At 43.3% G+C, this 26,045-nt stretch overlaps 1 protein-coding gene across 2 annotated transcripts in view; it reads right to left on the bottom strand.

Annotated features, from left to right (window-relative positions):
* Nucleotides 1-7,946: 7,946 nt before the first annotated feature.
* Nucleotides 7,947-26,045, bottom strand: part of epsti1 (epithelial stromal interaction 1) — a 32,323-nt gene continuing 14,224 nt past the window's right edge. The window contains exons 2-12 of one of the 2 annotated variants that reach the window (XM_055644788.1): nucleotides 21,100-21,158; nucleotides 20,464-20,547; nucleotides 18,910-18,983; nucleotides 17,229-17,386; nucleotides 15,660-15,741; nucleotides 14,632-14,789; nucleotides 12,376-12,457; nucleotides 10,868-10,951; nucleotides 10,151-10,224; nucleotides 9,693-9,907; nucleotides 7,947-8,469 (exon numbers count right to left, since the gene is read on the bottom strand). In XM_055644788.1, coding sequence (XP_055500763.1) covers nucleotides 8,342-8,469; nucleotides 9,693-9,907; nucleotides 10,151-10,224; nucleotides 10,868-10,951; nucleotides 12,376-12,457; nucleotides 14,632-14,789; nucleotides 15,660-15,741; nucleotides 17,229-17,386; nucleotides 18,910-18,983; nucleotides 20,464-20,547; nucleotides 21,100-21,158 — 1,198 coding nt within the window. In that variant the 3' untranslated portion in view covers nucleotides 7,947-8,341. Of the gene's footprint in view, nucleotides 8,470-9,692; nucleotides 9,908-10,150; nucleotides 10,225-10,867; nucleotides 10,952-12,375; nucleotides 12,458-12,562; nucleotides 12,645-14,631; nucleotides 14,790-15,659; nucleotides 15,742-17,228; nucleotides 17,387-18,909; nucleotides 18,984-20,463; nucleotides 20,548-21,099; nucleotides 21,159-26,045 lie in introns of both variants that reach the window. The other variant, XM_055644789.1, reaches the window with a different exon arrangement.

A 26,045-nucleotide genomic window follows, 5' to 3' on the forward strand; every position in this document is an offset into this window, starting at 1 on the left:
CTTTAGCGGTAGTCCTGGCATTAAATTCGCTGAACATCTCTGCTCTGTCTGCCTTAACCTACCTGATCTCCCGGTTGCTCAACGCTTTAGCTCCCCATTCCCAATCTGCCCTCTCTGTCCTGGGCCTCCTCCATTGTCAGAGTGAGGCCCAGCACAAATTGGAGGAACAACACCTCATATTTCACTTGGGTAGCTTGCACCCCAGCGATATGACCATTGACTTCTTTAACTTCAAATAGCCCTTGCTTTCCCTCTCTCTATATCCCCTCCCGCTTCCCAGTTCTCCCACCTGTCTTACTGTCCCTGACTGCATTCTCTCTCTGTCCCGCCCACTCCACTGACATCAGTTGAAGAAGGGTCTTGACCCAGAACGTCAACCATAACATTCTGTTAGCTTAGTTTGATATTAATTTTCTTTAATCAACCACACTTGTTAATTTGTAGTTATAGAGCCTCGCCAACAGTCTGTCTGTCCTTTCTTCTGTTTTTGTTATTTTAAGTATGTATTAAAAAGTATGTGTTTGTGTTCCTTGGTTTATTTTATGTGGGGGGGTTGGGAGAATCATTTTTTCTCAGCCTCTTTTGTTCCAGGGAAATTAGTCCGAGTCCCAATATCTTCTTATAACCAAAGCCCTCCAGTGCTGGCAACATCCTTGTGAATCTTTTCTGTCGCATCTCTAGCCTATTCACATCCTTCCTACAGCACAGCGACCAGAATATTCCAGGTGCAATCTAATCAGCATTATGTACAACTGTCAAATAACATCCCATCTCTTGTTGCGATTAATACAGCCAACAAAGGCATGCATGCCATGTCACTGCCCTGTATACGGGTGGACTACCCTTCAGGGAGTGATGTACTTGTCCCTTCTTCAGATTCAGGCAATGTTTCTGGTCAGGATCCTTCTTCAGAATCTGACCATACAGGGGTACAGAGCTAAACACAGGCTTGAAGAGGGAGGAGGAGTGCAATACTTGGCATAAGGTCAGGGGAAGACTTTGGAATAGCAACTGTTTATAGCCACCAGGGTTTTAAAAGTTAGACCTCTGAGCAACAAGGCATCTGAAGTCAGGGGATGGATGATCAGTGGCCAGGACAGTCACCAGCAGTCTTGCCTCATTGTTAGTAGATGAACTCCCAGGACAGTGTTGAGTACAGGCCTGTAGTGAGAGGGGCGGAGGAAGAGCAAATGGTACACTGGTGTTATTACATCACAGCTACTGTAATCTCTCAACTCTAAGTAAAGGCATTTCAACACAGAGAAAGGAACTGCGTAGGAAGGAACTGCAGATGTTGGTTTAAACCGGATAGACACAAACTGCTGGGGTAACTCAGGTGGACAGGCAGCATCTCTGAACAGAAGGAATGGGTGACGTTTCGGGTTGAGACCCTTCTTCAGTCTGTACTCCAGCATTTTGTGACTATGAAAGGAACAGCGTGTTTTGGTAATTTACCTATCCGGTGGTGATGCAGTTACTGTTCTGAAATCATGTATAGATAGGGAGATCACAGCCCCACAATAACTAGATTCCGTTCTCAATTGCTTCAGGCCATCCTCTCTCTCCAACACTGTCACTTTCTCAATCATCACTCTCACTCTCCTTCCTTTCTTCCCTTCTCTTTCTTTGCTCAACATACTGTGACCCAGAATATTTAGAATCCATTCCTGGTCTGTCTGTTAGTGCCACAACATATAATCACACATGACTCACTGCACCTGTAACTGGTCAGTCTGGTTTAATGTGTTTCTTGTGTTTACATGCTTTAAAAGAACAGACTTTCCTTCATACATGTTTTTTTTTACCATGAAGGAACCTGTAATTCTCGGACCTTTGTTGAAACCAGATTCTCATTTCAACTCACTTGCGCCCTATTTTATCTTTTAAATGTACTGGGACTCTATTTACTGCACCCCTTACACTTTCACTGGAACTGTATTTTACCACTCTCCAGTGCTCTCATTCTTGTGTTCCCTTCACTTACCAGGGCTCTGTTCCCCACTCATTTTAATCATTGGAATTCTGCAACTTGTGCTCCTTTTATTTTACCCAAGAATATAAAGGACACCACATTACTAGAGGCACGTTTAGGATTGAGGAATAACAAATCAGGGTGTGAGGCGGGGGAGATGCCATGATAAAAGAGGTGTGGTAGCGGTGTGAAGGAAAGTGATGTTGGGACACTTTTGAGTAAAAATGGGAGGAACAGCATCGTCTGTACTTGTTGAACATATGGTCTCTGTGACTACAGTTGCTGAAATTGAACAGTGTCGAGGGCAAAGGACAGAGTGGTCGCCTTGGGACTGAGAAGGGAAGTTAAAATAATAGGTAACGGGAAGTTTGGGATCATAGTTGTAGAGAAAATGGCATGTTTAACAAAGTGGTCACTTGGTCTTGTTTGGATGTGCCCAAAATAGAACAGCCCACTCTGTGAACACTTAGTACACTACATTAATTTGAATTATGGTGAATGCAAATCACTGTTTCACATGTAACGAGCTTTTGGAGCCTTTGTGAGAAGCAGTAAAAGTGTAGGTGATGCAGCATCTGCAGATTGTTTGGGGAGGGGGGGGGGGGGGAGGAGGAAGGAATGCAGTGGGAAGGAGATCAGCTGTTGATGCAGGTGGAGGAATGAAGCAGGTCTGGGACAGAACCTTTGTAAAGGGCCTGTCCCACTGTACAAGGTAAATCAAGAGGTCTCCCCTGATTCGAACTCGGAGAATGTCCGTAGCGGGTCCGTAGGAGTTCGTGGATGTCCCGTAGCGGCTCGTACGAGTAACGGTAGGTACTCGGGAAATCCGGTAAACTTGTGACGTAAACACTGTGAAAAATGTCCACGAGTAAAAAAATACTCGTGATGAAAAAAATTGTTACTTTTTACTCATACGAGCCACTATGAGACATCCACGAACTCTTATGGACCCGCTACGGATATTCTCAGTTCGAATCAGGGAAAAACTCGAGAGAACTCTTGAATTAACTCGTACAGTGGGACAGGCACTTAACTTTACTGAAGTGTAACTGGGGAATACTGCCATCTGGTGGTTGGAGATATTCCAGCTTCAGATCCAAGGGAAAAAGAGCTGCAACACTATATCATTGTGGATTTACTGGAGCTAATTTTCCCTACCTATTCCCACCCTCTAAAATGTTTAAACTAATTTTTTTACTCTCTTAGCGACCATACCCATTTTTTAATAACCCTGTAATCTCAGAGATGCACAGCTGAGAAAGAGGACCTCCTGCCCACCTTGTCCATGCTGACCAAGATTCGCCATCTAAGCCAGTCCCATTTCCTTGCATTTGGCCCATATCCCATATCTTTCCTATTTATGTAACCACTGGGTGAAAAAAAACATAGACATAGAAAAATAGGTGCAGTAGGCCATTCGATCCAACACCGCCATTCAATATGATCATGGTTGCCTCGCCAAGTCTGTCTCGTCCATTCTTTTTTGTTGTTTTATAGTATGTATTAAATGTATGTTTTAGTGTTCTTTAGCTTGTTTTATGTGGGGGAGGGGGATTTTGGGGAAACGTTTTAAAATCTCGACGGAGATGCTATTTTTTTCCGTATCGTATCTCTGTCTGCACTGTGACCTAACATTGAGGTGTAGGCTGCACTCAAACCGCGGGACTCTTTGGCGGATGTGCAGGAGTGTGCGCCGTCTGTGTATGGCAGCCTGCCTGCAGTCCGTCTCTTCACCTTTTTTAAATTTTAAGTCCTGTTAAAAAATGTTAGTTGGAAGTCTTTTATGTGGTGGGTTTGTGTGGGGGTGGGGAAGAGGGAAACTTTATTTCTTAGTCCCCTACCTGGTCGGAGAGGCAGCATCCCTCCGAGCTGCTTCTTTGCCCCGTCCTCGCGGCCTACCATCGAGAATGGAGCGGCGTTTCCTGCCGGGACTCCGATGCCGGAGTTCCAACTTCACAGCAAGAGGGCCCTGAAAACTATCGGACTGGCTGCAAAGCCACAAATGGGCCCCGACCTCGGGTGTTTCACGGAGGAAGAGGACTTAACTTTCTGGTGCCTTTCCCCACAGTGGAAATGTTTGATTCTGCTGTGGGGTGACGTTTGTGTTGAACTCTATAATGTGTTGTGTCCATTTTCTTTATTTTTTGTAACCTTTTTCTATGGTGTGTATGGAAACTTATTATCTATTTTATGTAAAGCACTTTGGTGTCAATGTGAGTTGACTTAAAACATGCTATATAAATAAAACTTACTTATTTACTTACTTACTGTGGGATTTACCGTCGTGTAGCTCGCGATCCCTGTCGGGGATCGACCTCGGAGCTCCAACCGCGGGGGCCTGCGGACTTTAACATCGTGGAGCTCCCTGGTTACGGACCGACCTCCGGAGCTCCAAGCCGCAGGAGCTTTGACCACCCCGACGCGGGTGCTTCGACCGCCTCGAAGCGAGGGCTTCGATCGGCAGCTGCTGATGTTTTGACTGCATCGATCGCAGGAGAATAAAGAGGGAATAAGATTGGACTTCAGTGCCTTCCATCACAGTGAGGAATGTGGGGAATCCACTGTGGTGGATGTTTATGTTAACTTTTATGTAGTTGTGTGTCTTGTTGCTTTTTTTAGTATGGCAAATCAAATATCACTGTACCTTAATTGGTGCATGTGACAATAAAAGACCTTGAACCTAATAGTCTAAATGTCTTTAAAATGATGTTACAGAATCCGTGTCAACAATCCCCTTTGGCAAAAGGTTGCTCCTTGGTTTTGTATTAAATCTTGTCATCTCTTAACTTAAACACATTCTCTTGTTTTTGATTTCCCAACCGTGGGTAAAAGACTGTGCTTTCACCCTATCTATTCCCTTCATTATTTTATACACCTCTACAGGATCATCTCTCAGTCTCCTGCACTCCAAGGAATAAAGTTCTAGTCTTCCCAAACTCTTCATATACCTCAGCCCCTGAATACCCAGCAACAACCTCGTAAATCTTCTCTACACTCTTTCCAGCTTAATCTCATCCTTCCTATAGCAGGGTGACCATAACTGAACACAGTACTACAAGTGTGGCCTGACCAAAGTCCTTACCAAAGCAAAAAGAGGCGAGTTAAATCGACTAAGCCTGAGCTTAGTCAATTTAACTTCAATGATTTCATTGAAATGTATAAAATTCTTACAGAGCATTACAGGGTAGAGGCAGAGATGATATTTCCTTTGGTGGGGTGTCCAGAACCAGGGGTCACAGTCTTAAAATAAAGGTTGGCCATTCAGGACAGAGATGAAAATTAAATTTCAACCCACGAAGGATGCGGTCTTTTGGCATTTTTTAGAGAGAGATGGATAGATCTTTGAATGTTACCTTTCCTTTCTTGAATATATTAGGGTAAGAGCAAGAAAATGACACTGAAGTAAAAGATCAGCCATGACCTCAATCAATAGCGTCGCAGGCATAATTAATTAAATAACCTACTCCTGCTCCTACTTCTTAATTCTGTTGATAGGGAGCTGGATGAATTATACACTAACTGGATTGGAATGGAAGGAGAAACAGTTAAAATTCTCAGCTGTTTGTGTGGCTTTGTATTTGACTCGAGTAGTGGAATGGTTAATGTTACTCCTGAAACAAGGTATAGGGATTAGAAATTAGACAAGTTCTTGGGTTTCATGCCAGGTCCTTCCTGAACCTAAATAAGATCGCCAGTTATACAAGACATCGACGGGCCTAAGTTATCTATTTAAAATTGGCTGTATCTTTTTTTTTTAAATGCTTATGATAATTTAGGTCTCATGTACAAAATCGTGAAAAAGAAGTTTGAAACAGCATTAGGTTGATTTTGAAGTACATGGAGGGAGTGGAGAGATGCAGATTTGTTAAGGGGAGTACTTGGTAGATGGGTGCAGTCAATAGCTGCCCGAACTTGTGGGAAATCAACCATGCTAGTAAATCCCAGTGCATGAGATGCCACCTGCAGTTCATTGAAATCAAAGTAGACATGATCATTTCTTCTCCAGAACATTGGCTTCGAGAGCCATTTGAGCAGAAAGTTGGGAAACATGGCAGAGATTACCTGTCACCACTTGGAAAGATCCTGTGGGGAGAAAGTTGAGGGTGAATGTGACCCTTGAATCCATGAAAAAATCAACTCAAACACAGTGTGTGTCCAAAACTCAGCTCACAGAAGGGGACATATCTAAGTCATGACAGATTTGGAGAACACAAGCCAGCAAATACATTGTTCATCTGCATTCCTCTGACATTCCAAAGAGCGCACAATTACTTTGTACAGTTGAACTAATCCACTGTCTATTCCAAGTCAGAAATAACCATTTTCCAACAAAAATTGCACACATAGGGAATATAACCTGCTTCAGTATAATTTTACTCATTCATTTGCATTGAATATTTTCTTCATTCTCCTAAAGGTTATTACCGTAGAATGTTGGAGTACTGGACAAAATAGAGTTTCATTCGGTTCAGGCTGGGAGGAATACTGCTAAACATATAACCATATAACAATTACAGCACGGAAACAGGCCATCTCGACCCTTCTAGTCCGTGCCGAACACATAATCTCCCCATGTCCCATATACCTGCGCTCAGACCATAACCCTCCATTCCCTTCCCATCCATATAACTATCCAATTTATTTTTAAATGATAAAAAACGAACCTGCCTCCACCACCTTCACTGGAAGCTCATTCCACACAGCTACCACTCTCTGAGTAAAGAAGTTCCCCCTCATGTTACCCCTAAACTTCAGTCCCTTAATTCTCATGTCATGTCCCCTTGTTTGAATCTTCCCTACTCTTAGTGGGAAAAGCTTTTCCACGTCAACTCTGTCTATCCCTCTCATCATTTTAAAAACCTCTATCAAGTCCCCCCTTAACCTTCTGCGCTCCAAAGAATAAAGCCCTAACTTGTTCAAACCTTTCTCTGTAACTTAGTTGCTGAAACCCAGGCAACATTCTAGTAAATCTCCTCTGTACTCTCTCTATTTTGTTGACATCCTTCCTATAATTAGGCGACCAAAATTGTACACCATACTCCAGAATTGGCCTCACCAATGCCTTGTGCAATTTTAACATTACATCCCAACTTCTATACTCAATGCTCTGATTTATAAAGGCCAGCACACCAAAAGCTTTCTTTACCACCCTATCTACATGAGATTCCACTTTCCACTTTCAGGGAACTGTGCACAGTTATTCCCAGATCCCTCTGCTCACCTACATTCTTCAATTCCCTACCATTTACCATGTACATCCTATTTTGATTATCTTCAATGTAGAAACAAAGAACTGCAGGTGCTAGTTTATACCAAAGATAGACACAAAGTGCTGGTGCAACTCAGCGGGTCAGGCAGCATCTCTGTATAAAAAGATTTTGTGATATTTCGAGTCAGGTATCTTCTTCAGACTGAAAGTAGGTAGTAGGGTGAAGAGTTGGAGGCAAGAAAACACCAACAATTAGGGCTGGTAGCAAATTACCTCAGTCAGGGTGGTGCCCATTGTTGGCTAGGGAAGGCGTGATCTCGAAAGGGATACAATGTGGTGAACTAAATGACTAGGGTGGAGGAAGGGGGCAAGGAGGGAGAGGAGTACAAGTTAAAGTTATTTAACATTAAAGAATTCGACATTCATACTGCTGGATTGTAAACTACACAAGCAAAATATGAGGTGCTGTTCATCCAATCTGTGTGTGACCTCTCTCTGGCAATGGAGGAGGTCTGCAACAAAAAGGTCAGTATGGGAATGGGAAGGGGAGCAAATTGGTTGGCAACCATGGGATCCCGTAGGCCTTGGCAGACCGAGAGTAAGTGTTAAGTGAAACGGTCGCCGATTCTACGTTTGGTCTCGCCGATGTGCAGGACCCCATATCGGGAACACCAAAGAACCTAGGAGCTGATAACACAGAATAAAATTAATTAAGTAGAAGTCATCTAGAAATACAGCTCTAGTTGAAATAAATATGCCATCAAGTTATTTGTTTTTAAACGCACACATTTATTCCTTATTTCATTATAGGTGAATCTCTAAATTCCACCACTCACCTTACACACTTTAACCAATTTACAGTAGACAACTCGCCTACCAATCCTCATATTGGAGGAAATTGGAGCACCAAGGAGAAACTCACAAGGTTACGGGGAGAACAGGCAAAATCTGTACAGACAACATTGAAAGTCAGGATTGAACTCAGATTACTAGTCGTGGGGCAGCTGCTCTACCAGCTTCATTAATGTGCCACCACTGTGGTAACCTGAAGCTTTTTGGAGGAGGGCCACTTTGAGGTGCAATGCAGTTTGCTTAAACCTACTTGAATTATGTTTTTACTATTTAAAAAATCTTGCAAATTCCACTTGATTCCGAGTTGTTTATTGCAAAAGCTGGATCACTCTTGCATAATCTCCATTGCACTGTTCCAAGAGTTCCTCCAGAATCTTTACTTCGTAGTCCGGAAAGAAAGAAGAAAGCTTCATCAAATCCCAGTCTTGATCAGCACCTGTTCACCAAAACCCAATGGGAAGGAGTAAGTTAGTGATTCATTAATTACTGAGTACACACTTCAAGACTACTATCACAAAAGTGCTGTCTCTGTCAAATTCCCCAGGCCTGTTATCATTCTTCTCGAGCCATTTGTCCCCTCTCGACATCAGCAATACCCCCACCTCATCCACAACCTCTTGCTCAATGAACAACATAGCAACATTCCTATTATGCAGTCCTTCTTGCCATTATTTGATTTGCAAGGCCAAAGCTGTAGATCAAACAGTATTGCTGATTTGATCCCTGTCTGGTTTTGCTGCTGATGACCTGATCCCTCGATGGTCTCTGAATGTATACAAATTAAAATACTTGTTATGATATATAATGACTCTGTATCATAAGTACTTTGCACATGGTGTCAGAAGTGGGATAACATTGTAGTCGACGACATAAAATCCCAACCTGTATGGTTGATCCCCTAAATGGCACTACAGCTTCACAAAACCGACCGTATCGCTTCCCCCATATGCAGGAAGAGTAACATTGGTGGGCTTTAATAGCTCTGCCTGTGGCGACATCTCCTGTAAGGTGCACGGCTGAAGGCCTGTACCATACTCATGCAGGACGGGTCAGCAAGCCTGTGGCTAGATACAGGGATTATGTCTAGATGCAGGTCTTGGACTCTTGGACTCTAATTAACTATAACCAACGTTACTTATATTACTTGCAGTATATCTTCCATTGCTTTATTGTAGATGATATTTATTTTTTGTAGCTTTATATACATATTACTCCTGCATGCTTTATTTTGTTTTGGTGTCTGGTTTTGCTGCTGATGACCTGATCCATAATCCATGTCAGGTTTCCACACAACCACCACCTTGTGGCATGCGGGCAGCCATGTTGTTTTTTAGTTTTAACTTATGATTTGGAGCCTACAGTACTCATCTCGATGGTCTCTATGTATACAAATTAAAGTACTTGTTATGATATATAATGACTGTATCATAAGTACTTTGCACAAAAGCCAATTGCATCAAACATCCCACAGCATTGTGGTTATTTTATCTCCAATCTTGGCTGCAAATACACATTTCCTATCTTAGGAAGCTGAGTTTACAGTCCAGTCCATATCCTTTCCCACACAAATATCCCCTACGTACACCTAAAAATGGTGGATACATTGCTTTATAAAATTCTGGATATTAACAATTCATATTTCTGGTAATCATCCATTACCTTCAGGTGAACCTCTGTAAACGTCATGATCAGTCAGGGCATCATTGAGGTATTCTTCTTCATCATCTCCATGATATGCAGTAACGTATTCTCTAGTGTCCTTCTTTACCTGATGTCTAAAGAATTTCTCATCAGGTAAAGAAGGTGAGATGTGGTGCAAATTCTCACCAGATTGTTGCCTTCTTTCAAGATTGTCCAAGAAAGCATTATTCTTCCTATTAGAAGAGGGAAAACTCGTTAAGAGCTGAAAACATTTATTACATATTAATAATGACACAGAAAACTATGTAAACCCAACTCATCAGTAAAAATAATTCCGGGCCTCTAGACGCACATGGAGTGATAGACAAGCTTTGCAAAAGTATACAGTTACACAGAGCAGAACTCACTCACCACTGCAAGTGAAAAGCATGATAGACACACCATCTCAAAATTACTCTGTGTTGTTTTATACTCACCTCCTATGATCGTCTTGAAGCCTTCTTTGCTGTTCAGCTTCCAGCTGGGATTCCTTCTCTGCCAAGTATTCACTCTAGGAATGGAAATCATAATATTGTTTGGAGTATATCCCTTTCTCTGATGATCTGAGGCTGGCAATCCAAGGAAGTCCCTGTTCACAGTACATGTGCTGTTCTGGTGCAGCATCCAATACCCAATCTACACCTACCAAAGCTGTCTTGTGGAACCTCTTTTGTCAGGTCTCGAAGGCTACTCTGGAGGCTCAAGCTGCTGCCTGGGAGGTCTGATACTTTGGCTGTATCTCTGTTAATATGGGTACTGAGAATGCCACCTTACTCCCCTCTTCTCCAATAGACCACCAGGTGTGCTGAGATTGTGCTTTGGGAGAGTGCTCTTGGTAAGGCACCAATTATCTTTCTTTGGAGTGGTAGTATGTCTGCTCCCATGTTAACAAGGGATTGAAGGGAATGTGGGGAGAATAATGCAAGATTGGTATAGGACTAATGAAAATGGTTGGTGGCCGGTCAGGATGGGTTGGGTGGACTGAAGGGCCTGTTTTTGTTCTGTGTGACTGGGAGACCCAGCTAGTGGTGCTAGCTCAAAGGGCCGAATGGCCTACTCCTGCACCTATTGTCTATTGGTCACAAAGATTATGTGAAACATAGCTCAAATGAGATTGTGTGATTTTAAGATATGTGATTTTAAGATGTTCTCACCTTTATCATTCCTTCCTCTTTTGTCTCCTGTAGTTTCTGTTTTACAGCCTCCTTCTGATCCTCCCAAGAGGTGCGATTCCTGTCCTAGGGTGTGAAGGAAAAGAGACAAAGTAGCACTAAGGTCATTTGGCCATCAGACAAAAGAGCACCATCTCTGGGAAATATATTTGGCCACAACATCTGGCATTCAGAAAAGCCTTAAAGAGATGTTAGTCAGTACAAGAAACTATATCCTTGTGCAAATTAATTGAATCACTGGCTGATTTTGTTATTTTTTCATATGATGAATTTCTATGTTCACCAATTGTTCTTATACTTGCTAGATTTTGCAGCCGCAAAAGGAAGACAACTCCAAGAGATAAGGCCCTGCTTTTTCGGGAAAGTAAGAAGGATCCGAGAGTTCAATTGATGGCCTGAAATATGTTTAGGAGGCAGCAGGAGTATCATCAATAAGCTCAAGCAACTCGCGCTGATGCTTCATTGAAGTCGGTTGTATAGCCAGGCCTCTAACTGTTGCAATGAGGAAGAAACAATACCAGTGGGCCTTCAAATATAAAGATTGGAAATATGATGACTAGATAAAGGTGAGAACTGTTGGAGAACCAGTGAGAAAATGCCACATTGACCAATGTGTCAAACATCTTGGGAAGAAGATGTTCTGGGGTTGTTTCAGCTGCTACAGTGTTGGTTAGATGCACCCAGTTGCAGAATGATGAGACCTTCCCAATAAATACTGATGTATTGCAGAGAAGATTGGTGCCAGAGATGGCCCGGACTTTTCCAGATGGATTTGACTCCATTTTTCCGGCAGGAGATACGTGTCTTGGACTAGCCAGTTAACTTTCTTGACCTGAATCCGATTGAGAATTTATGGACAATTATCAAGGAGAAATTGAAAAAAATGTCTGTACTATGAGAGAGTTCATCAAGGCTAAAATTCAACTGTGGTATTGAGATGAAAAAATCTTTGGACATTGTCAGAATTTGGTCGATTCTGTGCCAAACCATGTCAAAGACTTGATAAAGAAACGTGAAGGACATAAAAGGTATAAAGATACAAAGGTGCGATGATAATGGATAAAAGGTAGCCCTGCGACATGTATATTGATTTGGTATATCTGGTTATATGCTTGATTCAATTAATTTGCACAAGGGTGTAATATGAACAAATGCCAAACAGCAAAAAGTAAAGCTACAAATGTTTCAATGTAGTCAGACCATACAGAGAGGTGGTATGGGAAATCTCCCTGATTCAAGTTGTCTATGCAATGTAGCACACTAACATACAATCAGCCAGTTTGCAGCAACATGGTGACACAGACTGTCACTACCTGGGATGATGTCAACAACCATCAAAGCTACTTGATTTCCTTAAACAATCTTCACAGGCACCTGTAAAATTACAGCTGAAGAGAAAGAACAAGAAAGAGAGACCAAGAGAAAGAGTGACAGTTGAACAAAGATATTTCAGTTTATAGATAAAACATGGTCTGCGTCAAGCCACTTACCCAGGACGTGGTTGAAAGTGCAGAGCTTGGGGACGGGCGTGATCTGTTGGCATCTATCCTATCTAGGAAATGTTGCATGGTTCTGTTAAAATATCAGATCATAACATGTATGAGCCATCATTTCTACAGCTGAAGGGAAGACAACTTCCAGTTTAAGATAAACATGGTCTGCGTCAAGCCACGTTACCCAGGATGTGGTTGAAAGTGCAGAGCTTGGGGACGGGCGTGATCTGTTGGCATCTATCCTATCTAGGAAATGTTGCATGGTTCTGTTAAAATATCAGATCATAACATGTATGAGCCATCATTTCTACAGCTGAAGGGAAGACAACTTCCAGAAGCGGTGGGCGGCGCGACCGGTGTCGCAGCGGCCTCTGCAGTCTGTCTGTGATTTTTTTTTTTTTTTTGTCCTGTTGAGGGTTTAGTTTGTAGCGGTTTAGCGTTTTTTTTTTTTTAAATGTGTATGTGTGGGGGGTGGGGGAAACTTTTAATGTCTTCCCTGCATGGAGACCCGACCTTTTCCCTGTCGGGTCTCCGTTGCCGTTGGGGCCTAGCGCCGTGGAGCGGCCTCCACCAGAACGACCTGGAGGCTCAAGTCGCGGAGCCTGTGGAGCTGGGGAGCTGCTGTGGAGCCGCGGAGCCTGTGGAGCTGTGGAGCTGCTGCGGACTTACCTCCGTGGAGCTGGCCGGCTTCGGGGCGTGGAGAGCGGCGGTGGCGCGTTGCTGCGGCCCGGCTCCGGTGAGCTCGCGGATCCCCGGTGGGAGGCTGCTTTGCGGGGCACCTGCAGCGGCGACTTCTCCCACCCGAATTGTGGGGTTGAGAGTGACCTGGAGGGGGGCCCTACAACGCCCGGCGCGGCCTTAATTTGCCGCGGACTAGCGCCCGCCGGGGGCTTTGACCTCGACTTCGGGAGGGCAATGGAATGCAGGGGAGAGACAAGAACTTTGCCTTCCATCACAGCGAGGAGGAGAGCCACTGTGATGGAAGTTTATGTGAATAGTGTTGGTGTGTATTTTGGTTCTTTTATTGTATGGCTGCAGAAACTACATTTCGTTTGAACCTCATGTGAGGTTCAAATGACAAATAAAGGTATTGTATTGTATTGTAACTCCCAGTGACAAAGCCAATGTCAAATATACTATGGCTGTGAAATTTGCAAATGGGCCGTATTTCTAATTGCAAAGTCAGCAATCAATTTCTTAAATTACAAATGCCATTGAACTGGTCAATATGGAGTCTTGCGAGCTGGAATGCTAGTTTACTGTAAGATACCATCTTGGTACAAGAGCTGAAGCACTATTTTGGAACAGCCATCTGGAAGTTTGCTAAACAGGATTTATTTTCTTAATTTTCCTGATACACTGATTAAAAAACCCACTGTATAGGCAAGAACTGCAGATGCTGGTTTAAATCGAAGGTAGACACAAAATACTGGAGTAACTCAGTGGGCCGGGCAGCATCTCTGGAGAGAAGGAATGGGTGATGTTTCGGGTCGAGGCCTTCTTCATCACCTATTCCTTCTCACCAGAGATACTGCCTGTCCGGCTGAGTTACTCCAGAATTTCGTGTCTACCTTCGATTAAAAAACCACCATGGTTTGTTGTTGATAGTTGGATATTGCTTCACATAACAGCCATTCCCAACAGCAACCACTAGAATGGAGTAAATACGCCAGAGATGGAAATTTCAAGCACAACATACAGAGATACTTCCCATTTTAAAGTTTTTTTCACTGTTTAACGTTCATTGCTGCAGTATCGTAAATCTGACCCCAAAACTTGCGGTGATAAACTATTGCTATTATTATGGCAATTATCTGAGGGCTGCTAAAAAGAGTAAGTTTGCTTCTTCCTTGGACTCCTGCAACCAGGGGCAGTTCTGCATCTGCAGAACCGTGCAAATAGCTGTTGGAGCAAACCTACAATGTCCTGAATGTGGCAACCAGAGAACTTTTGAGTTTAGTGGAAATGGGTGTAAACAGCCAACACTGACATCCGAATGAAATCTGCTAAACCTTAAGGAATCCAAGGAGCACAATCAACAACCAGGGCAAAACTCACTGCCTAACAATGACTTTCAGGCAGGCTGGTCTTATTAGATTTAATTTGCCTAAAACAACGCCAATAAATCTAGTGGCCCATTACTCCACAGAAGCTGCCTGACCTCCACAGAAGTCGCCTGGTTTTATTTCAGAAAACCAGTGAGTGCAGGAAGCCTGAAGCTGTGCTGCTTCACCTCTTCTTTATGACACTCACTGCTGTTGCTGAACTTGCTGCTGTGCTTTCCTCTGCATGTCCTCCTGCTTCCTTCTTTCCTCAAGTATATTAGCTCTATCCCTCTGAATATCCTTCATTTTCTGATACTCGAGTTCTTCAGCTTCTTTCTTTTTCCGGTCATGTTCTTCTTTTTTGGCCTGATGGCAAGAAAGAATATCAATATCAATAACAGGTGGCGGGTACACGGAACAAGCTGCCAGAGGAAGTGGTAGAGGCGGATACCATTAAAATGTTTAAAAGACATTCGGATAGGTACATGGATAGGATATGGGCGAAATGCAGGCAAGTGGACTGGTTCAGATAGACTACTTGATCGGCATAGTCCTATTTCCATGCTGCATACTGTTAGGATAATAACTAGTTGTTTTAAGTGTGGGGTGTGTGGGGGGTATCAGCTACCCATGCTGGGCAAAAGGGTCACACATATCTGTGTGTGGTAAACAGAAAGGACCGTACAATGAGGCAGAGATCATCAAGGCAATAATTCAGCTGGTGTATTTACATGTAAAAATTCATGGAAACTGTCAGAATTTGGACGATTCCATGCCAAATACGATAAAGAATGGTGGTGGACATATGTTACTAAAGACACAATGGCGTAATGATAATGAATGACAGGTACCCCTGCGACATGCATTTTGACTTGTTATATCCAAGGTATGCTTGATCCAATTAATTTGCACAAGGATGTAATGTGGACGAGTGGCAGATAACCGAATGTAAAGCTACAAATGTTTCAACAGTCAGATCATACAGAGGAGATGCATGGGGAATCTGCCAGATTCAGATTGTAACACCCTAACATACAAATTAGCCAGTTTACAGCAAGACAGTCACACAGATTGTCACTACGTGGGATGAAGAGTCAACGAACATTAAAGCTACTGGATTTCCTTAAACATTCTTTGTAGGAATCAGCAAAATGACAGCTGAAGGGAAAGAATAAGAAAGAGAGAAAACAGGTTTTCAGTTTATAAATATAACATGGTCTGCCTCAAGACACTTACCCATGATGTGGTTGAAACTACAGAGCTGGGAGGCTGATATGACCTGTTGGCTTCTATCCCACGAAAGAAATGTTGCATGGTTCTGTTAAAATGATAGATCATAACATGTATAAGCCATCATTTCTGCAGTGAAAGGAAAAAGGAAGACAACTCCCAGTGACAAGCCAACTTCCAATATACCATGGTGGTGAATGTTTCCAATGGGGTGGGCAGTATTTCTAATTGCAAACTGGGCATTCAATGCCTTAAATACCTTGTGAACAAATGCCATTGAACTGGCCAAGATGGGATCTTGAGAGCTACAATGCTAGTTTACTGCAAGATACCATCTTGGTACAGGAATTGAAGCACAATTTAGGAACAGCCATCCGAAAGTTTGCTAAACAGCCGATTCCTTTTTTCTTTTCCTTAGACACTCATTAAAATACCTCCGTGGTATGTTGTTGATAGTTGAATATTACGTCAAATAACACCCATTACCAACAGCATCCACTAGAATGGAGTAAATACACCAGAGATGGAAATTTTAAGCACAACTTACAGCCAGGGTGGCATGGTGGTGCATAGTGTTGCTGCCTTTTCTAACACTAGAGACCCGGGTTCGGTCCTGACTACGAGTGCTGGCTGTACGGAGACTGTACGTTCTCTCCCTGGCCTGCGTGGGTTTTCTCCGGGAGCTCCGGTTTCCTCCCACACTCCAAAGACGTGCAGGTTTGTAGGCTAATGGGCTTGGTAAAATTATACATTGTTCCTAACATGTGTAGGATAGTGTTAATATATGGGGATTACTGGTCGGCACGGACTCGGTGCACCAAAAGGCTTGTTGCCACACTGTATCTCTAAACTAAACTAAGACACTTACGATTTTAAAGGTTTTCTCAGTTTAATTTTCAATGCTGCAGTATACTGCCATTATTATATTAATTCTCTGAGTGCTTGCCACTCCATTTTAATGAGCATCATTTAAGAATTACTATGAGAAAGACATATGGACAAGAAATGGCAGAGGAACGGGAGGCCAGGCAGAGTCATCAACTAATGCTAAGGAAGGGATAGAAGGGTGAAGTTCCTTAATGCTTCAGGCTCGTGTGCATTGCTTCTCCCTTGGACTCCTGCAACCAGGGGCAGCTCTGCATCTGCTAAACCATGCAAACAGCTTTTGGAGCAAATTTACAATGTCCTGAATGTGGTAACTCTTGAGCATTCAGTGGATGTGGGTGCAAGCAGCCAGATTGTGTACACTGAATGTTTTCTCCAATCCTGTATTATTTATACTTTTGTGTACATAATTGAAAAGTGTAAATATACTGACAGGAGCAAAGCCACAATGGATTCCAGGCACTTCTCCAATATAAGACGCTATGAAGTGAACCCATGAGCCATGAGTTGCTGTATGTCTCATTTAAATGGCTGTCCATCCACAACCACAAACCCACTTAACCTCTCCAGTTCCATTATCTGGAGCGACTGTTCCGGTCTGCAATCTACCAGTGAGTGCAGGAAGCCTGAAGCTTCACCTCAAGTTGAAGAATGGGCAATGCTGCTTCACCTGTTCTTTATGACACTTACTGCTGGTATTGGCCTTGTTGCTGTGCTTTCCTCTGCATTTCCTCCTGCTTCCTTTTTTCCTCAAGTTTATTAGCTTTTTCTCTCTGAATATCCTTCATTTTCTGATACTCGAGTTCTTCAGCTTCTTTCTTTTTCCGGTCTTGTTCTTCTTTTTTAGCCTGGCAAGAAAGAATATCAATATCAATAACAGGTGGTAGGCACATGGAACAAGCTGCCAGAGGAAGTGGTAGAGGCGGGTACCATTAAAATGTTTAAAAGTCATTCAGATAGGTACATGGATAGTATGTGGACGAAATACAGGCAAGTGGGTGTTGCCCACATAGGTCACTTAGTTGGCATGGGCTAGTTTCCATGCTGCAAACTGTTAAGACACCAATTCATTGAAAAAATGGATTTGGGGAATGGGGGAACAGAGCACTGGGATTTGGATTGGGTACCAGCTACCAATGCTGGTCACATCTGTATAGGGCCTGTCCCACTTAGGCGATTTTTAAGCGGACTGCTGCCGCTTGTCAAACTCGCGGCACTCGCTGAAAAACTGGGAAGTGGAACGGCGAGTGTCAAGAGTGGAACACACACACAAACACACACACCGCAAAGGCAGGGATCAGGGAAAGCGGGGGAGCACTGTCTGAAATTCACACGGTGCAAAGCCAAGGTGATACAGACACACACCGCGATGAACAGGAAGGTTAAGACGGCTAGCACAGTGTACGGTAAGTCCTTTAACAGAGCGGGAGGGGGAGGGGGGGGGGGGGGGGGCGGTAGAAGGAGTGGAGACACTTTTAAGAAGCCAAACAACTTTTAATAAGCCAGAGATACACAGCTGTGAACTTTGTCGGCATTTAACATTACCGGTCGGTTTTACTTGATTCTGAAAACTACCTACAGCTACCTCGACTACCTACAACTACATGGCGACCCCACTACCACTGCACCTACGACTACAAAAGTATCGATTTTCTCCATGGTGACCAATTTTCCGTCGCAGAAAGTTTTTCAATATGTTGAAAGATTTTCTGCGACCATACTGAGGCCGCGAGGAGTTCCCAGAATGCGGGAACTTCTCGCGACCATGAAGGAGGCTCACCCGAAACCACCAGCGAACGTGTGGCGACCACGAGGCGAGCACAGAGTTTCCTGCACTCGCCTAAAATGGACAGGCCCTTAAGTGTTACACTGTGGCCAAACTGAATCTCACAGCTTGGGTTTAGGTAAACGAGGTAGAACTCTGCTTAAGTGGGTGCATACAATATGCCATCTGCCTTTTTAACTACTTGTTCAACCTGCCTGCTAGCATTTTGTGAATCATACATAGAACACCTAAGACCTTCACTCACTATCCCAACTAAATGGTTCAGTTACTAGAAATACACACAAGTGTTTTATAAAGTTGCAACATTATGTCCCAATGCTTATATTCAATGCTCTAACCTATGAAGCCAAGCACGAAAAAGAATATGCATGAAAGCAGATGGAGAACAACATTTGAATGCAGCATTTTACAAGCTGGAATACACTGAATGACTTCTGGGAACAGATTCAATAATAAAGAGAAGGAAAAGTCCATGAACATGGGGAAAGTGTTTTGGATAAGGAACAACCCTTTGACGATGATAGAAAATGCACAATTGGCAAACATTCTACTTATGCACGGAACGATTCGATGATTTCTACTAACTCTTTGCTGGAGCTTCGACCCCATGAGATTTATTTGTTGCTGTCGTCTTACTTTTTGCTCTGAAGCAAGTCCACCTAAAAGGGAAGAAATTGAGAAATCAATATGGGGATGAAAAAAAAACGATTAGGAGACATTATGGTTGAGTGGATTATTGGTTGTGAAAATTGTGTGCTGTTAGATGTTGGATGAATGGTGCCGCTTATCAAGTCATGGACAAATAACCTACTGCAGCTTTCTCAAATGGGTGGAAAATACTGATTAGCAGGGTTGAAAATAACTTCATGATGTTACTGCACCACAAATCTTCCAATCAAATTCCCTGGGGAATTTATAACAGGAAGCAAGGAATCTCGGGAAAGTGATATTGAATACGGGCCAGTGAGAGATTAGATTATTGATCTTCAACATGTGGAAATTGATGAGCTGTTTAACGTAAATGCCACAATCAAACAGAAACCCAAATGCATGCTTTAATTATCAGTGAAGTGTTAGTTTATTAGAGAAAGCCTTATGTGGGTTAATGAAGACACTGCAACTGTGTAGTGGTGAAGCCATCATACAAGGCGGCACGGTGGCGCAGCGGTAGAGGTGCTGCCTTACAGCACCAGAGACCCGAATTCGATTCTGACTTCGGGTGCTGCTTGTACGGAAGATGACTAAACATTATTGCCTTCCCTCACAATGGGAAACCTTGATTCCGCTGTGTGGGGATGTTAATGTTAAACTCTAACATGTGTTATGCTCTTTTTATTGTATGGCTGTATGGTAACTCAAATGTCACTGTACCACTTGAACTTGTATCTAAAACTAGAGGGAATAGGTTTTGAGCACGGATAAGAGGGGTAGAGAGAGGTTGTGCAGCAGTAGAGTTACTGCTTTAAAGCACTTGCAGTGCCAGAGAAGTGGGTGCTGTCTGTACGGATTTTGTACGTTCTCCCCTTGACCATGTGGGTTTTCTGAGATCTTCGGTTTCCTCCCACACTCCAAACATGTACAGGTTTGTAGGTTAATTGGCTTGGGTTTTTATACTTGGTATAAGTGTAAATTGTCCCTAGTATGTGTAGGATAGTGTTAATATGTGGGGATCGCTGGTCGGTGAGGACATGGTGGGCTGAAAGGCCTGCTTCCGTGCTTTCTCTAAACTAAAGGGTCTGAGGAAGGACTTTCTTATCCACTGCCCACTCACTGTCTGAGTTAGTGGTGGAAGCAGAGATCTCATAGTAGTTAAGAGTTATTTTGGCGAATGCTTGAATTACCAGTCCACAGAAGGCTAGACATTGTATTTGTCTGGTTGGCTACTTGATGGTCAACAAGGACACAGTGGGCTGAAGGGCCTGTTTCCATGCTGTATGACTACATGACCAGAATATAAATATTTCACACGTCATCTGTTTGAAAACAGTGATCAAATGAAATAAAAGTCACAACACACATGCAGAGTACCGATAATTAGTTAAATCTCATAGGTGAATGGAAGCAACAGCCCCTTCTCTAATCGGGTCTTTTGAATGGGGCGATGAAATCTGCCAATTTCCCTCGGCCCCTAATTCTTACCCAAACGCATGGGAGTCAAGCTGAGGGAACCAGGTTTGTGAGTTTCCTTCCACTGCCTCAGATCCTCCAGTTCCTTGTTAGCCACTGCGATAAAGAGCACCAGTGTTATTCCATGGCTGCCATGTAAGCCCAATACACAGCTTATGAACAACATGCACTAAATCACAAAGATTACTTTTCACTGATCAAAGTGGCGACTTAGTGCAGACAATTCTAAGCAAAACAAATTGGAAGTAAGAGAACTGAAAATGGCTGTTATAACCTTCTTTTCACACATCTTAATCGGTTTCTGCTCCTGGAACAGTATGAACAACAAAACTTGCATGTATGCAGCCTGTTTAACATTGCAATCAGAGAATCTTGGTCAGATGCAGGCTGGGTAAGGTTACAGAGATATGGGACAGTAATGCGCTGTTGGAACGAGAACGTTTGTTCATAACTGAATACTGTACTGGGCACAAAACTAATTCAGCAAATTGATATCCCCAGCTGAAGCTAATTATAAAACTAGAATTTTAGATCGCAGAGGTAAGGTCAGGAAAGCATTGGAATCAGAAAGTAACAAAAACATGGATATGGTTGCAGCAGGGAATTGCTATGTTGAAATGATATTATTTTCTTTATTTAAATACTTACTTAGCTGCAATTGAGATCGCTTGCTCGCGTTCGGTGCAATCATCGAATATCCACCCCGACTGTAGATTTAAAAAGAGATTTTTTTTGTAAATTGTTTATTAGAAATAACTGTTAGGCTTTATGTCATAGGGAGGGGCCAAAGTTTTCTAATATGTATATGGGTGTTTCTGTAAATACACCACTCAGTAGCGAAACTGAAGGTTTCCAAACTTCCAGGTTATTTTCCTGTTTTTTATGTAATATTCCCATTGTTTCATATCCTGTATTTTAAGTAGCATAGATCATGGTGTATAGCCAAAATAATGAGATGAAGCAAAAATAAATAGATCTGTTTTTACAAAGAAAAATATCAGATATGTCCCTGTGTTTTTTGCTTTTTTTTGCGACATTTTTCCAGCAGGATTTCATCAAATCCTTAAGCTAATTTATACCAGAAAGATTACATTAATTTTGCAATAAGTAACTCTATAAGCTATAAGTCCTGCTTAAACGGCCGCGGGACTTACCATCGCCCGCCGGGGGCTTTAACATCGTGAGCCCGTCGCCTCGACTCTGCAGTTGGAATGCTGGACCGCGGGAGAAGAACAATGGGAAGAGATAAGACTTTTGCCTTCCATCACAGTGAGGAGGTGTTGGAGATTCACTGTGTTGGATGTTTGTGTAAATTGTGTTAAATGTGTGTCTTGGTTTTTTATATAATGTCATGACTGTAGGAATGAAATTTCATTCAAACCGTGTCTGTTTGAATGACAATAAAAGGCATTCTATTCTATTCTATTCTATATAAGCCAAATTCTGATTATGCTTGTGATTTTTATAATTTATCACCCGATAAGATGGCTTTCTGATGCCCCATGTTTTTGCAGCAGAACGCAAGTAGCAGTGTCAATTTGGTCACGTGTTAAATGTGTGAATTAAAAGCAGAGCAAGCGATTTTATATTTATTGTTTCTTTTTTTATTGTTTCTTTTTTATTTAAGCTTTCCATTGAAATACTCAATAATGAATAGAACTTAAAATCAAGAAATAAATATCTAGTTTGCTCACCTAATTTAGCGATGTCTCATTCTGTTGTCCCCCCCACGTTGAGTAACGTTGTGAATGCAATTTATAGTGCTGTAACGGGGTTTTTTTTGCACTTGTCGCAATTTTTAAAATCATTCATAACACGCAATTATAACAACCCTGCCGTGAACTACGGGCCACTTGGTGGGTTAGGTGCCAACATTTTGTAAGGTACGCTTCGAAATCAGTAAGTGTCACATATGTCTTAAATGTTTTATAAATATTTATTTCTTGTTTTCTTTTCAAATTTTGCTCAAATTTGATCACAAATTAGCTTAAAAGGATCATAGATAGGCACGTTTTTTATCCTGTGGTATTTCATTATGATTTAATAACTTTCAAATTTGGCCTCCCATTTCACAGGTTTGGTACACTTATTTACGGAAACACCCATATACTCGAATTACTTGAAAATAAACAAGCTGTAGTAAAAGAATGGATTTAAGAATTCCGAGAACCTTTGCCTGAACCAGGAAAAATTTAAAAAAAGTACGTTTTCGGCAGCAAAAATGGTGGAGGAGGAATGGGTAGAACAAAGGGAATTTCCTCAATATGATGAGATCAAATAAGTCAATGAAGAGGGTGCAGCAGAAATATATATTTTAGAGCTGAAGAGGCTGGGGTGGGGGGTGGAGGCGTACATATTTTTAAGGGGTAAGATAGGTTGACATAAGTTTTCCCCACAGCAGAGGTGTCTAAATCACGAGGATCGCATGGGAGGCCTGGTCCCCCAACGCAACCCATTCCCCAACGCAATATTCCACCACTCACCCGTTCCCCCAATGCAATATTCCACCACTCACCCACTCATAGCCCCTAACTGCGCAGGTGCGGCTCATTTCCCCTCATCCCCGAGCACTCCCTCCCCCTCCTCTTCATGTGTGGGAGGGGGGTAGGGGAGGGAAGTGGGGTGTGTGGCGTGGGAGGGGAGGAAGGGTGTGTGTGGATGGGGGAGGTGTAGGAGGGGGGGAGGGGTGGTCTGGGGGGAGACGGTTGTGTGGGAGGGGGGTGTGTGGCGGGAGTGTGTGATTGTGGCGGAAGGGGTGTGGTAGTGGGGTGAGTGATGTGGTGGGGGGGGTGCGTGGGGGAGGCTGTGTCTGTGGGGAGGGGGGTGTATGGGCGGGGGCTGTGTGTGTGGGCGGCAGGGGGTGTCTGTGGGTGGAGGGGTTGTGGGGGGGGGGGGTGTGTGAGCGGGGGGGGGGGGGTGTGTGGTGGGGGGGGTTTGCAGGGGCAGGAGAGGTTGTGGGGGCAAGGTTGTGGGGAAAGGGGGGGTTATGTGGCGGGGTGTCGTGGGGAGGGGGGTCGTGAGGGAGGGGGTTGTGAGGGAGGGTGTGGTTGTGGGGGAGTGGGGGGGTTGTGGGGAAGGGGGTGAGCAGGGGGACTTGTGGGGGAGAGAAGTGCGTGGGCAGGGGGGGGGGGGGGGGGGGAGTTGTTGGGGAGAGGGTTGTGTGGGCGGGAGGAGTGAGCTCGAAAAAAAAGACGAGGGAAGAACCATGGGGGAGAGGAGGGCATCATGGGGGAAGGGGAGGAGCCAGCGAGGGGGACCAGAGGGGCTGTGGCTGGAATTTGCGGTGCGATCGGGACTCATAGCGGGCACAGGTTGTTCTCCTCCACCGCGATCAGAGTCTCCGCTTTCCGTTTGGCGACCTCTCCGACTCCGAGCTGGGCTGGGTCGGGTTTTCGATGCTGGGCTGCTGCTTGGGGCTGGGCTGCTGCTTGGGGCGGGGCTGCTGCTTGGGGCGGGGCTGCTTTGGGTCACTCTGAAAGTCCGGTTGGAATCCTCTGCCGGTCACCCTCAGCTCCAGTAATGACGCGATGGTGCAGAAAGGGACGGACCGTCCCGGGGAGTGACAGGGGAAGAGACTAATCCGCGTGGCGATGACTGGCAGAAGAGATGGATCTGCGCACGCGCGATTTTTAAGATTTTTAAACCTCGCTAAATTTTACGACATTCAACCGATCGTAATGAAACTTGGAGCACTCACAGCAATGGAGAACGGTGAGTGAACTGGCAAAAAAAAACGTAGCGCTATCGCAAACCATTGTTTCGCAAATATAAAGACCGCCAAACCGGAAGATAACAAGATCAGAATTTTAGTTATGTATAGATTCAGATGAATACTTAAATTAGCAAATGTTCGGCATGCCATCATTTCCTACATAGTGAAATTAGGGTACAACTCAAGCAACAGCGAAGCATCACTCCCGTACGAGCTCAATGCTTTCAATGGAAACAGTAAAAAATTGGAAAGAGCCCTGGTTTTCAAGAGAAATTGGACATCTTGTTCGGAAAAAAAGAGGGAGATCTACAATAATTATAGGCAGCATGAAGTAAATGAGGTGCTTGAGGAGTATAAGGAATGTAAAAAGAATCTTAAGAAAGAAATTAGAAAAGCTAAAAGAAGATATGAGGTTGCTTTGGCAAGTAAGGTGAAAGTCAATCCAAAGGGTTTCTACAGCTATATTAATAGCAAAAGGATAAGGAGGGATAAAATTGGTCCATTGGAGAGACAGAGTGGACAGCTATCTGCAGAGCCAAAAGAGATGGGGAGATATTGAACAATTTTTTTTCTTCAGTATTCACCAAGGAGAAGGATATTGAATTATGTGAGGTAAGGGAAACTAGTAGAGTAGCTATGGATACTATGAGGTTCAAAGTATAAGAAGTACTGACACTTTTGAAAAATATAAAAGTGGATAAGTCTCCAGGTCCTGACAGGATATTCCCTAGGACATTGAGGGAAGTTAGTGTAGAAATAGCCGGGGCTATGACAGAAATATTTCAAATGTCATTAGAAACGGGAATAGTCGGGAATAGTCCCCGAGGATTGGCGTACTGCGCATGTTGTTCCATTGTTTAAAAAGGGTTCTAAGAGTAAACCTAGCAATTATAGACCTGTTAGTTTGACTTCAGTGGTGGGCAAATTAATGGAAAAGATACTTAGAGACAATATATATAAGCATCTAGATAAACAGGGTCTGATTAGGAACAGTCAACATGGATTTGTGCCTGGAAGGTCATGTTTGACTAATCTTCTTGAATTTTTTGAAGAGGTTACTAGGGAAATTGACGAGGGTAAAGCAGTGGATGTTGTCTATATGGACTTTAGTAAGGCCTTTGACAAGGTTCCTCATGGAAGGTTGGTTAAGAAGGTTCAACTGTTGGGTATAAATGCAGGAATAGCAAGATGGATTCAACAGTGGCTGAATGGGAGAAGCCAGAGGGTAATGGTGGATGGCTGTTTATCGGGTTGGAGGCAGGTGACTAGTGGGGTGCCTCAGGGATCTGTGTTGGGTCCTTTGTTGTTTGTCATGTACATCAATGATCTGGATGAAGGTGTGGTAAATTGGATTAGTAAGTATGCAGATGATACCAAGATAGGGGGGTGTTGTGGATAATGAAGAGGATTTCCAAAGTCTACAGAGTGATTTAGGCCATTTGGAAAAATGGGCTGAAAGATGGCAGATGGAGTTTAATGCTGATAAATGTGAGGTGCTACACCTTGGCAGGACAAATCAAAATAGGACGTACATGGTAAATGGTAGGGAATTGAAGAATACAGTTGAACAGAGGGATCTGGGTATAACCGTGCATAGTTCCTTGAAGGTGGAATCTCATATAGATAGGGTGGTAAAGAAAGCTTTTGGTATGCTAGCCTTTATAAATCAGAGCATTGAGTATAGAAGCTGGGATGTAATGTTAAAATTGTACAAGGCATTGGTGAGACCAAATCTGGAGTATGGGGTACAATTTTGGTCGCCAAATTATAGGAAGGATGTCAACAAAATAGAGAGAATGCAGAGGAGATTTACTAGAATGTTGCCTGGGTTTCAACAACTAAGTTACAGAGATAGGTTGAATAAGTTAGGTCTTTATTCTCT

The sequence above is a fragment of the Leucoraja erinacea genome, chromosome 13, assembly GCF_028641065.1.
Source record: "Leucoraja erinacea ecotype New England chromosome 13, Leri_hhj_1, whole genome shotgun sequence".
Classification (NCBI taxonomy): Eukaryota; Metazoa; Chordata; class Chondrichthyes; order Rajiformes; family Rajidae; genus Leucoraja; species Leucoraja erinaceus.